Genomic DNA, 12,811 nt, shown 5'->3' with positions numbered 1-12,811 from the left:
TTTCGGAGTGATTTTGTTTCCCTCAAGAACAAACTCCCAATGCATTCTGAATGTATAGAAGCTTTCATCAGGGAATCAATGTATTTCTCCAAGAGTCGTAACTCGTAGACTTTTAAAGCAACTCAGAAAAACCACTTTAGTTGTTTTCTGACTTCATGAAACTCTAGGGCCTTGGGCACTTGGCATGATCTGGGCTCTAAGTGCGGAAAGGACCAATATACAACTCTAATTATCCCAAATCAACAGAGGTAGGTAACTAACAGTTGTTTATTTCAAGTCGAGGATAAACCTATATACCATTTAGTCTGTGTTCTTAGGTTGGGTCTCAGGTCAGCATACATAACTTTTGACAGCATATCATTTATACAGAACACAAACGTATGTTGCAGTCGTGAGATATGAAGGGGATATTCTGAAGGTAAATTAAGTCACTAAACAAATCTGACATGTACTGAATTCTTACTGTGATTTTGCTGTAGAGGTTTATAAAGAAGGTGGGATTTGTTTACTCTAAACATCTTGGCTGTTTCTAAAATCCAAGAGAATGTTTGAAAGTCTCTGACCTGTTTAGCAGAACTAAGAGTTATAAGAAATAACTTAGTTTAGCAGAACTAAGAGTTATTTCTTTGAATAAATCACAATTTTACCGATTTACGTGGTTTGATTATCTTAGATTTTGGAGCATACTGTTAAGTTATGCTCTCATGGGTAGGTGTTGGTTACTGAGAATTTGCTATGGGGTAAGTATTCCCCTAAGTGTTTAACCAATATTAATTAAGTTATTTACTTTACTTTAACAATAACTCCTTGAGATTGGAAATCCTATTATCCCTGTTATCTCCTGTTAGATACCTACTTTGGATGGGTCCTGGGTTTTTGTTTGTTTTCCTTGACCTAAGAGGCTATTCAATTTTCTAGGTTAGCAGATGTCCTTAGGGTAAAAATGTCTTCTTTTCCTTCCTGGGTTCTAGCTTTCACTTTGATTTTGACTTGATAATTCCTTATTATCTTGTCAGTTTATTAGCATTTTAAAGAAGATTTTTAAAAATTTACCCATCATTTTTAGTTTCTTGTGGGAGAGTTGTCCAAATATACTAGCCTTCTCTATTTTCAAGAATGGAACTCAAACCCACTTATAGTTGACAAAAGTGAGTTCAGAGAGGCCAGTGACTGGGTCAGACCAGTGAGCTGGCTAATGCAGGGTGGTTGGTAAAATCTGAGTCTCTCTTCCAACTCCCAGAGCTGTGTTTTCTGAGATTTTCCCAGTCTATCTGATAGTTTCGATCTTGCACATAAAGTAGAGATTTGAGGATTCAGATCATAAGTTTAATGAATATGGATGGGGAATCATAGAAATTAAAAATTATCTGTGTGTTTTTTTTCAAAATGGAGTCTCTGGCCCTAGTTCTGCCCAATCTTTGCTTTCGTGTTTTGATGCTGAAGTGTCTGAGGGGCTTATGCAGAACTACTCTAACAGAATGAAATTTTGTGGATTGTCAGGTTGCCTCCTAAACCACTGTCAATCCCGTAGAAATTACCAAGTGTGACCTTATTTAGGGTAAAATAAATTAGAGATGTCTGGAACAGTGGAACCCATATTAGTCTTTTGGAAGAATAATTTCTGCCATCCACTTGCTGTTTTCCTTTCCCTTCCGCTGCCCAGGTTGTTGTGTTTCTATTCTTTATTCCCATCTTGGATGGAGAGTGATGGTCGGACAAGGGAGAGGCGGGAACTAAATGTTCAGACAGCCTCCATCCCAGGCAGTTTTTCATTTGTTACTACGTTGCTTTAATAAATTTCCTGAACTGTTTGTGTGCTTTTATCCCATACTCATTGTGAATCTTGTTCCCCTTTTGTTTTTCGTGTAGAATTTTGACCCGTTTCTAACAAATATCCAGTCCATCACAGTGTACGTTTTGATAAGCTTATCATATTTCTGGATTTATTATTCCCCTATTTTTATTTTCCAGTCTCTTGATTTCTTCAAATATTTACTCTTACATATTTGTGTTGTATATAATTCTGTAATCTTTTGTGGACCCAAGAATAGGCATAAACTCCCAAATGTTTTCACTCTGCCTAGGGAGACATTTGAGAAGTAACATTCAAGATGGTCATGGAAAGAAATGACGTTCTTTCAGGGAGGCATTTACAGTGGCGGAAAAGAGTACACCCTGGCTTTGGCGTTGACAACACCTGTGTGTGCTGCATGCTTGGGAGACCTTCCTATTCCGTCGAAGCCTCAGTGTTTTCATGTATGAAATGGTGGTTCTGTTAGTGCATTGACGTGCTTAGCACAGTGTCAGACGTATATTTAAGCTCACTAAATGTTAGCTGCTATTATATTTTGAGAGATGGAACAGTTCAAGTAGAGGGAATAAATAGCAGGTACAAAAACATGGAGGCACAGAAGTGCGTGCAGTGCCTGTGTATACCTGCAGGCATTAAGGAATGACCAATGGTAGGACACATGCAGGTTTACTAAAAAGTGAGTCAGGGCAAAATGCAAATGCGTCTGGATACAGATGTGATGGGCCTGTGTATTGAACGCTGTTGAATCTGGCACCCTCGGCAGGAATTGTAAGATACGAAGTGAGAGAGGCAAGGGGTGGTGGTGCCTCTGCTCTTGTGTTCCCGATAAGGCAGGCTGGTGGTTCTCAAACTGCGGTGCACATGAACATGACTTGGGGACCTTGTTAAAAACACCGTGTTCTCGGGAGATCCAGACTCAGTAGGTCAGCAGTGGGCCCCAAGATGCTGATTTTGCAATTAACATACCAGGTGATTCAGAGGTAGGCTGTCCTTAGATGCCCTCGGAGTTGTACTGGGGTAGCTGTTGAGGAAATGCTCACTAACTGGCAGGCCTGATGAGGCTCAGTGGGAGGGACGATGGAAACGAATGACTTAAAAGCAACATGTTTACATTCATTATGAGTCACAGATATCAGTGCTCTTGCTTCTGTGGCTTCTTGCTCTGGATAAATGAGCACCAGTCATACGGGTATTTTTTTTTCTTTTTCTTTTTTTTTTTTCTTCAAAGAAAAAAGTATATCAGAGATCATATAATTGTTCTATTAGGTTTGGGAGAGCTAGAGATTGGCCCTTATCTTTTAGATCTAGCAGGAGGCCAAGGGGTGGAGAAAAGCCTGTTTAAAAGAGATCAGTGAAAGGGAGGAAGCAGAAAGGAAGGTGGAGCAGTGTGAGGTCAGGAAATGAGAAAGATAGAAAGGAGAAGGGATGGGAAAAGAGCAGTCAGATCTGATTGGTTGGGAATCTATTTGCGAAGGAACCCAGCCAGTATTTAACCTGTTTTGAAAAAGCTAGACTTCCAGCATTTTTAATTAGTGGATTGCTCGCTTTTGAAATTGCCCAGTTGGGAATACTCAAGTTTTGATGTGTTTTATCTGCCCGCTAATTAGCAGGCTGTCTGGTTGACCATCATTTTCCCTTTGTTCTGTGGACAGAAGATGTTTGTGAAGGTCTCCTGAAACGCTCCAGCTCAAGTTTGGGTTAAAAGGCATAAGCCACTGTGTATTTAGGAACAGTTCGTGCTAAACTATAAGTTAAATTCTAGTACATCTTTTCTCCCAACTCGATTCTTCCTTTTTGCTCTTTAATGTAATTTTCCCTCAGCACAGGTCTGTCTTCTCATTCTAGACGCAGTTGAGACTTGGGGACGGAGCATTTTTTGTTGTGGGAATTCTATTCTAACATTTATAGGGCGTTTAGCAGCATGCCTGGTCTCTACCCACTGAAGACAGTAGCACTGCCCCTCCACCCCTTTCCCCGCCCCAAGTTGTGACAACCAAAAATGGCTCCAGACACTGCCAAATGCCTTCTGGGGGCCAAAATCGCCCTGGTGGGGAATCGTTCCCCTTTCCTCCTTGTCTTTGCCAGCTTTTTGTGTTTAAATTTTTCCTTGAGAATTACAAAGACAAAATGGGTCCAAACGATATGAAATCTTACAGAATGTAGGGATTCAACTCTGTGCCTTCATTATGTTTTGGCCAAATACAAGAGGACAAAATCTCTCAAATGAATCTGGTCTGGCTGTTTCAGGTGAAAAGGAAGTGAAGACACGCGGGACTTCTGAAAGTCTGCACTGGTCGAGAGATTTTTGTCGTTTATACCTTTTGTTGTTGAACGTATTTGATTTTGGTTAAGGATGAAGGGAGCCATAGAGGCTTGCAAAAACTCCCAAATCCAGAGGGTTTTAAGTCACTTCTTCAAGTATTTCAGTTCAGTCTACCCATAGGCCAGGAGTGGAGTTGTTACAATAGCAGGCTTGGGGAAAGTGTTGCACCTTCTCTCCAGAATGGATGCACTTCCCAGAGCTTTCTTGATATTCCTTAAAGCTCACGGTCACGGAATTTCACTGTCCACGGGGTGCATGTGTTTGCCGGTGCATTATCTTCTGAAGCACCAACAAAGGGAACAGAAATATTAAAAAAAAAAAAAGAGAAAGAATTCAAGTTTATTTATTTATTTATTTCTTGAGTGTGCAGTGGGGGATGGACAGAGAGAGAATCCCAAGCAGGCTCTGCACTGTCAGCGCAGAGCCTGACGTGGGTCTCGAACTCACGAACTGTGAGATCATGACTTGAGCCGAAATCAAGCATCAGATGCTTAATTGACTAAGCCCCCCGGGCACCCCAAGGATTCAAGTTTAGTGCTAATAGTAAGTTGGTTTTTGTTGTTCTGTGCCATCTCTTAAGATATTCTAAAACACTGTGTACTCCAGTGTACCCCAGAATAAATTAGTTTTAATTATACTATGATTTCTTTTGCTGGTAATGAAATAGCAGTAATAAAGGAATAACAGTAGTGCATTAGGAAAATAAACAGTATCACTGAAATGTTAGGAAACACAATAAATGGGATTATGTCTCCTGAACCAGAGTTTCAGACCTCCTCCTCCAGTTGTGTCAGAGGAAGCTTGTGATGGCTGTCTGTTATCAACCATGATCCAAATAATAGAACAGTGAAACTTTGTATACTTATAAAGACCTTTCATCATCAATATCAAAGCCATTGCTATATATAGAGTGACTGATCTTTAAAACACTTTTATGTTTTAAGCAATTAATATGATAACTTAGCTGTTACACTCATCATCCTGAGTATTCGCCGCTAGAAGCACTGACCGAGCATGTAGTAATCTGGTCAGCATTAGAACTCTGCTGGTACAGAGTTCAGAAAAATTCAACTTTCTGGTAGTTCATCGAGGTCTCTTCACTATCACTTGGCAAGATAAAAAATGGCTTTAACAACATTAATTTTTATATCTCAGTACCCAGATTAAGGATTGTAGTCAAGTGGTAAGTCTATTAAAATAATTAAAATATGGAGACGGTGTTGTTTTTACTTAAAACATTTAAAAAAAATCGAATTCTAGTCACCTTGTAGTGTACTGGTGGTAACAGACCACCGAATCCTTCTCTGCCTTGTATGTATTTTGTTCCATGTCTGTTGTCTGGTGTAATAAACCTTGACTAGAGAGCAAACAGGTATCCAAGAGCATGATGGCACAGAGGCTGCTAATGTTAGTATGAATATTTGCCTTAACTGGCTTTTTGAAATACCCATTAAGGTTGTATTTGTGTATTTTTGAACTTATTTTTTCCAAAAGATCTTCTAAAACTTTAAGTGCAGTTTCATGTCTATAAAAGTTGAGGCTAGGAAACACTGAAGGATGGAAGTAATTTTGATGTTCATACCTCTGGTTCCTGAGGGTCCAGTTCATTTCTGCTGTGAATTTAAATGAGTTAATTTAAGTAGATGGGTCAGAAGCCACTATCATCGTGGTAGCCCCGTGCCTGATTCTTAATTAAAGGCAACAGGAGATTAATTTGAAACATTAATTTAAAAGTGCATGTACAAAAAGAAAGAATTATTGCAAGAAAGCCTAAAGAACTTTTCTCTTGTCCCTAGATGTAGAAGACAGAAGTAGCTCAGGGTCCTGGGGGAGCGGAGGACATCCAAGCCCGTCCAGGGTAAGTATATCTAATCTTTTTCCCACAACCAGACATGCCGCATATGTAAATTGACAAACTGAAGGTGAGTTTCTCTCTCTCACACACAACTGCACAGATACATATATGCATACTAAGTTTAATGAGGATCAGCTTGTGTTTGCAATTTTTTCCTCTCATTCTCTTATTGGATGCTGTTATTGAATTTGACACCTGTTCCACTTCTGTGAACCAGAAGAAAAATCCTTCATTAAATATTTGCCCTTACTTTGCCAGTTATTGATCCAGTATTACAGAAAGTTATTTGTTGTAGATGGTACAACTTGGGGAAAAGAAAAAAAATCATAGTATCCCTAGTAATGTGTTGGTATAAATAGACTAGAGAATAATTCTGAAGACATAGTATGAAGTTCTGTCTGACCAGTATTATCTACAGAACAAATCAGAGTTGATTTCACTTTGTAAGCATGAAATGTACCAGTTGGGTTCATTCATTTACTTGGTTTCAGATGTTTACTACTCTTTTTCATGGTTTACTCTCATGCCTTCGTTGTCAGTTTGGGTGTAATGGGAAGAGCATGGAATGGGGTGGGACTGGGGTATGTGTAGGTGGGAGTAGGCGATGTGTAGTTTTGTGTGTGTGTGACCTTGGGCATGTCATTTTACTTCTTCGGTCCTCGTTTTTCGAATTTGTGAAATGAAAAAAGTAAAAGCAGAGGATCTTTTATGTTCCTTCCCACTTAAATATATATGATTTTATGTATAATCTGTTTTTAATGGAATCATTGCTAGGCCCTCTAAAATCCATGTCAGCTTTTCTAATATGCATATAAATACCCCAAATTAAAAATAGACTGAGAGCACATAGTCAAACAAACACGTGTCCCTCCCCCAGCCAGCTGTATAAATGAAGCATTCTGCAGGGAGGGAACATTTTGCTGAAAGTATTCACGTAAATTTGAGGTGGGGAGGGGTTTCTATTTTGGCATAAGAGGCAGGGAAGGTGATCAGGCTGTCACAATAAAGACATTTCAGCAAGCCACTGTTGTCCGTTTCCACCTGTCTTTTGACCTTGTGGTTCTCACTGTGGTCTTTGTGGTGCAGCAGGGTCTCCAAGCTCTAACTTTGTTGAGCCATCGCACCAGCTGTCGGGTTTGATATCCTAATGCATTATATGGATGGGTTGAGGAAATCTTTCCTCCTCCTCACGTTACAGCCTGCACTTGCAGAAATAAATCCATTCCCCTTGACAGCAAGTGTAGGAGATGACAGAATTTCCCCCCCGTTGTTTAGCTTATTCACACAGGGTTTCTTATGATTTCTCACTTTAACACACATGGTACTTTTGATTGTTCTTCTGAGAACAAGGTCCCTTAGTATCATCCTGACTTTTTTTTTTTTTTTTTTTTGGTTTGCGGTGACTGTCCTGACATTGTTTTTCAGGGAACATTTTGGTGAATAATTTTCAATCAATATTTTGTAGTTTATATTTTTCTAAATTTAGGGAGTTTGCATGCGGCAGATTTCTGTCGCTGATTCGTACCGACCCATGCTAAGTCTGTGTTCTCTCTTAAAGTGGTGATATTATCAGCTACCTTGAGGCACTATGCTGAGGTTTAAATTAGATAGTGTATATTAAGCTTTTAGTGCACTGTTTGGGATGAGGACACTTAATAAATAAAAATCAGTATAATACAGTGCCTGGAGTGTAAAACCCATGCTAGGCATTTAAAATGTGACATCTTTTTATACACTGATATATTGGCAGCATGAGATTACAATATCATTCAAGTTAATTTTTCTAAATGAGGGAAGGTGATTAAAAACAGGATTATTTGGAACCTTACAGGTTCCAGTTATTTTCTAGGGAAGTGGTGTACAGACAGTATCTGTCTTTCTTTGTGTGGACAGATTCTGCCCTTTGGCTAACATGGCAACTGACACCTCTGAGTAAATTTGACTTGGTCTTTGTGGGAGGTACAACCAGCTGAGCAGATCGACCCTTTTTTTTTTTTTTTTCCTTTTTGGTTACTTTATGCACCTTAGTCAGAAATGTGAACCCTACAATATAGATGATTTTTACTTTTCCTGTATGTTACCAATTCCTCCATTAATAAGTGACTGGGCAGTTTAAAACCATTATTTTAATTTTAAATTCCATCAAAACAATGAGATAATCATCATAATGACAAATTCTTGCCAAAAATTAATGTCTGCTTTTAAAACTTTTTTGTGGCATACTTTGTCCGAATGCAGAAGTACTAATTTATGCTAAAGTTTCGATGTTCATTCACAGTCCTGCTGTAGTAATTTTAACATTCTTTCATGTTAATTACTTGTGGAATGATCCAATTCTCTTACAACTATAATAACAGCTATAACAAAACATTGAAATTTCAATACTGTAAAAGCGAATGTTGTTTAAAAGGCTGTACTTCTATAATTCATTATAGGCTATGGGTAATTTTCCCTGATAGCACAGTCTTGCTTGTTTTTTTTTTTTTAATAATGTGGGCTTACTAAAATAATAATTTTAATATTTGCAGTGTACTTTATCCATGTCAGGTGTTATACATACATTATTTCACTTAATCATGTCAACAACTTCATCCCGTTGTTTCTATTACTATTATTATTTCTAAGATTTCATAGCTGTTATGAGGAAAACTTGAAATCTGCAGCCTATAGAGCCTCTCTTACCCACTGGACCTGTGAAGATGGAGGTTCCTTATAATGAGTGGGAATGTAACTGGAAATGTGGACTTCAGTGTCTTTGGGTCACAGAGGTGTCGATAGGGGGTGTTTATATGCTGATTTCTTCATGCAGGATGAAAACTTAGGATGTTGTTTTATTTACAGAACTATGGAGATGGGACACCCTATGACCACATGACCAGCAGGGACCTTGGGTCACATGACAATCTCTCTCCACCTTTTGTCAATTCCAGAATACAAAGTAAGACTAATTTTAAATTGACCTGCACTTTTTGAATGCTTGTATTTTACCATAGAAAGGGGAGAATACAGTCTAGACAGAGGTTCTGTTTTTAGGAACTGGGATCTGTAGCCAGTTCACTCTAGTAATTGTAAATTGCAGAAAAATACTGACAGTTTATGCTTGGTTAAAGGACTACGTTTTATAACCAGGTGGAATCACAGGATTTCAGTGATACTGAATCGCTGTGGGGATTGTCTTCCTTAGGTAGAAGAGCATGAATTCCAATTTCAATGTTGCAATACTTGTTTTCTGATTTAAGGTTGACAGAGTCAAAGTGGTGAATATTTAAAATGAAAATATCTTTGGGCCTGTCCATTGGCAATGATATATAGTCAGTATATAACAATTCATCTGTGAATTGTTACTAAAGGGGTTACGGTAACCCCTTTAATAATAGGTTTAGAGCGCTTAAATCAGAGTAGTGAATTCAAGCTGAATTAGGAAATCTGGTTGTGTATTTAGTGAGGTGTGAGCTTTTTAGTGCTGATGGTCTAGGCAGATTGTATTGTCCTTCACTGGAAGCAAGATACACTTGAGATAGTTTGTGAGTTTCCAGCATGCCCTCATACTGGTGTCCTTAGCATACTTCTCTGTTTTGTTTACCCTGTGGGGATGTGTGTTTTAACAGTAGTAACCTGAGCAGTGGGCAATAGCTGGTTGCTTCAGTTTTGTGTGAAACAATGATCTTTGCCCTAGTAAATGTGAGTTTTTAACAATGTTAGTAAATCTCACCATGGTCAAATTCTATTGCAAATCCATCAATAAATGAAATTAAATTTCTTGGCACAAGGCGTTGGGCCATCCTCCAAGAAAAACACACAGCCATAATTGTATCATTCTCAAACCATAATTGCAAATGCTTCTGAAGAATGTCCCTATTTTTAAGCCTTGGAAGCTATACTTGTTATTTAATATATAGATAGTCCTTGAAGCTCATTTTTTTCAAAAGTCACCATCAAATCCATCTAAAGGAATTTCAAATATTTGACATAAAGTAGACAAAGCAGAGAAATACTAGCAACCTATTTTAAATGGGTAATATCATATGCTTGTGCCTTTAAGTATCATGCCAACTTTGAGAACCATGAAGTTGTGTGAGATCCTAAGGCTGTTATTATATTTGTGTTCCCTTTTACTTTAAAATGGTAAGTTTCATATTTACGTTTTAATTTTGTAGCTAAAGCAAGCATCCTGGTTTTTATCAATTGTTGATACGGAGGTGCAGGATATGGAGATACAGAAGACTAGATATATTTGCCAACCTAGATTTTAAAGAACAGCTTTAGACTCTTTAGTGACAGTAGCACTAACATTAAATTCTAACACCTTGCTTCTCCAGTTATCCTCATTCAATTTGACAACACAGAATAAAAGATTAACTTGAAAATAATCTTGGGAAGGAGTACTTAAAGGGCACATTAAAGAACTCCCTGAGAAGTTTCTAAAACTATTTTCTGATGAGTGAAAGTAAAATAGGACAAATAAATTACTACTCATATTTAGAAGTTTATGTTCTGTCCGTGAAAAAAGGGTTTCTTAAGGAAGAACTTGATAAATTAGTATCACGGAATACACCAAGCAATACAAGGATATTAAATATTTGTTTCTTGTTCATCTCTTGCCTCATGGGCAACTGTTTTACCAGCCAAATTTGTTTTTCAATCCAAATGGTATTTAAAATATAAGTGGGCTGAGAGTCTGGAGCTAGAGCAGTGAGAGCTGACTCTTTTCACTTAGTTGTTGTTTAAGCTGAAAGTCCATGTCAGCTGTGTTCTTTTATCCCGTCTGCCCTCCTTCCCATTAAACTCTTAAATATGGAGGCCAAGACAGTCTCCTGCATTGTGATAGGAAATGCTACTATGTCCGGGAGGCTCCCACCCACTGTTCCCCATGAAAGGACTTCTCTGTTAGATAAGCTGTCTGGTCTGAAACATGGCTCTTTATTGTTTACAAACTGCTACATTTTCCACCTCAAGCAGATTTTTGCACAGAATAGAATTGTGCTGGGGCTAAATGGTTTATCTGACATTAACGGGGCAGTGTCAGACTGGGGTCAGGAAAGTCGCCCTCAGAGCGAGAGGGCATGGCGCAGTCTGCAGAAAAGGGAAACAAGACATTGAAACAACTATGAAATACCTTGCATTTTTAGTTTGGAAAAGAATTTAAAAATATTTTTAGAGAACTGCCCATGATGCTTCACGAACTCTTCCCACCCCTGTAATTTCTCACATCCCAAATGCCTTCTTGATTGGCTTGTCTATCTCGGGGCTAGATTAGGGGAACAAAGCTTCTCATTGATTTTTGCCCAAGCCACTGTTTATTTAAAATAAGACCACTTTGAGATGTTATGCGGCACTTTTACAAAGAGAAGATGGGTTGTTTTCGAGAAATTAAAGACAGCCAGTTTACAAATGGAGGCGGAGATCAAGGAAGATCTATTAGTGTGGCCACGAATTTGAACTCACAGAGTACATGGTATGATCTGAACTGCTCTTTGTGTCCAAATCCATATTCTGTGTCATGATCCTGGTGCAAGTTTTCATTCTTCCAAAAGCAGGTGTTAGACTTCATTGTGAGTTTTTGACTACAGTCAATACCTGCTTTCAGAATCTTTAGTTTTCAGTAAAACTACAAAGGATTTCTTTACACGTTAAAGACTTGATTCTGCTATGATGTCACAATTAGGGTAAAAGCTATAGCATAAGAAATAAATCAACCACTTTATATTGGACCGGATTCTGTGTTGTCAAATCAATCAAGCCTGTGACTGAATTAGGCGTCTGCTACAGAAACAAGTGACACTAATTTTACGGGAAAGAGTTATTAACTGCAGATGACCCGATTTTTTTTTTTTTTTTAAATAAACTGTTCACTTAGAGAGGTTTTATTTTCTTGCAAGGAAAGGAAAAAGTAATGAACTGCTCTCTCCTTTTGGGAGTGCATCATTGTTATATATTTTGTCCTTTATGGCAATACACTATTTTGGAGAAACCATACAGGCATTGCTAACATTTGCTCCTAAACTCTTACGGTAATAAAACCCTTTATTATAACTCCGAACTTTTTGATTTCACATGAATGGTTTTGCATAAACATTGCACTTTTTGTGATATAAATACTTATGTTTGGCACCAAAACACCAAAACTCAATGTATTTATGCATTTTGATTTTTTCCAAAATGGTATGTCATTTATAAGAGTTTAAAAGACTATCTTCATTAATTTATTCTTTTAGAAACAAGCCTGCATATCTGAATGTAATACCCTATTTGATAGTTTGTGAATCCCTGAAGTAAAAATGGACAAATGAATGCAAGTGTACTTGCGTGCAAGCATGGGTTTGTGCACACATGTGTGCCCCCCCCCCCACGCCTATTCTGTTGGAATTAATGACACTACTTGGTTTTTAAGGCTACACCACTTCTTCCATTACTGTGTGTAATCACAGTTGCCATACAAAGTTTGGAAGTTGATATTGTGTAAATCCTTTAAAGGAAAACATAGCTAAAATAAACAAAAAAGCCAGCCCCTAATTTTTTTTTTAAATAACCGTGCATGACTTTTTGTTTTCCTTTTTGTGTGGGGGAGTCCGGAGGAGTTGAGAGACGATAGCATTGAGTCGTCTAGCTGACTGCCTGCACTGACCAGTTCATATATGCACTCTCTTTTTTTTTTAAATGTTGTTTATATTTTTATTGAGGTATAATTGACATATGACGTTGTATCAGTTTCAGGTGTACAACATAGTGATATGATATCTGTGTACCTGACATTTCCAGAATCCTCACTCATTGCTTTCTTTGGGTGGAGACGAGCAAGCTGGTTTGCATTTTTACTTGT

General features: G+C 38.1%; 1 protein-coding gene across 38 annotated transcripts in view; it reads left to right on the top strand.

Annotated features, from left to right (window-relative positions):
* Positions 1-12,811, top strand: part of TCF4 (transcription factor 4) — a 356,138-nt gene that overhangs the window by 114,376 nt on the left and 228,951 nt on the right. For 37 of the 38 annotated variants that reach the window (XM_045456837.1, XM_045456838.1, XM_045456831.1 and 34 more), the window contains 2 exons: positions 5,933-5,994; positions 8,833-8,929. In XM_045456837.1, the coding sequence (XP_045312793.1) occupies positions 5,933-5,994; positions 8,833-8,929 (159 nt within the window). Of the gene's footprint in view, positions 1-3,499; positions 3,505-5,932; positions 5,995-8,832; positions 8,930-12,811 lie in introns of all 38 variants that reach the window. The other variant, XM_045456840.1, reaches the window with a different exon arrangement.

This window comes from Leopardus geoffroyi, chromosome D3, assembly GCF_018350155.1.
Source record: "Leopardus geoffroyi isolate Oge1 chromosome D3, O.geoffroyi_Oge1_pat1.0, whole genome shotgun sequence".
NCBI classification, from domain to species: domain Eukaryota; kingdom Metazoa; phylum Chordata; class Mammalia; order Carnivora; family Felidae; genus Leopardus; species Leopardus geoffroyi.
The sequence above is the reverse complement of the archived record's forward strand: the minus strand, read 5'-3'. Positions and strand labels throughout refer to the sequence as shown.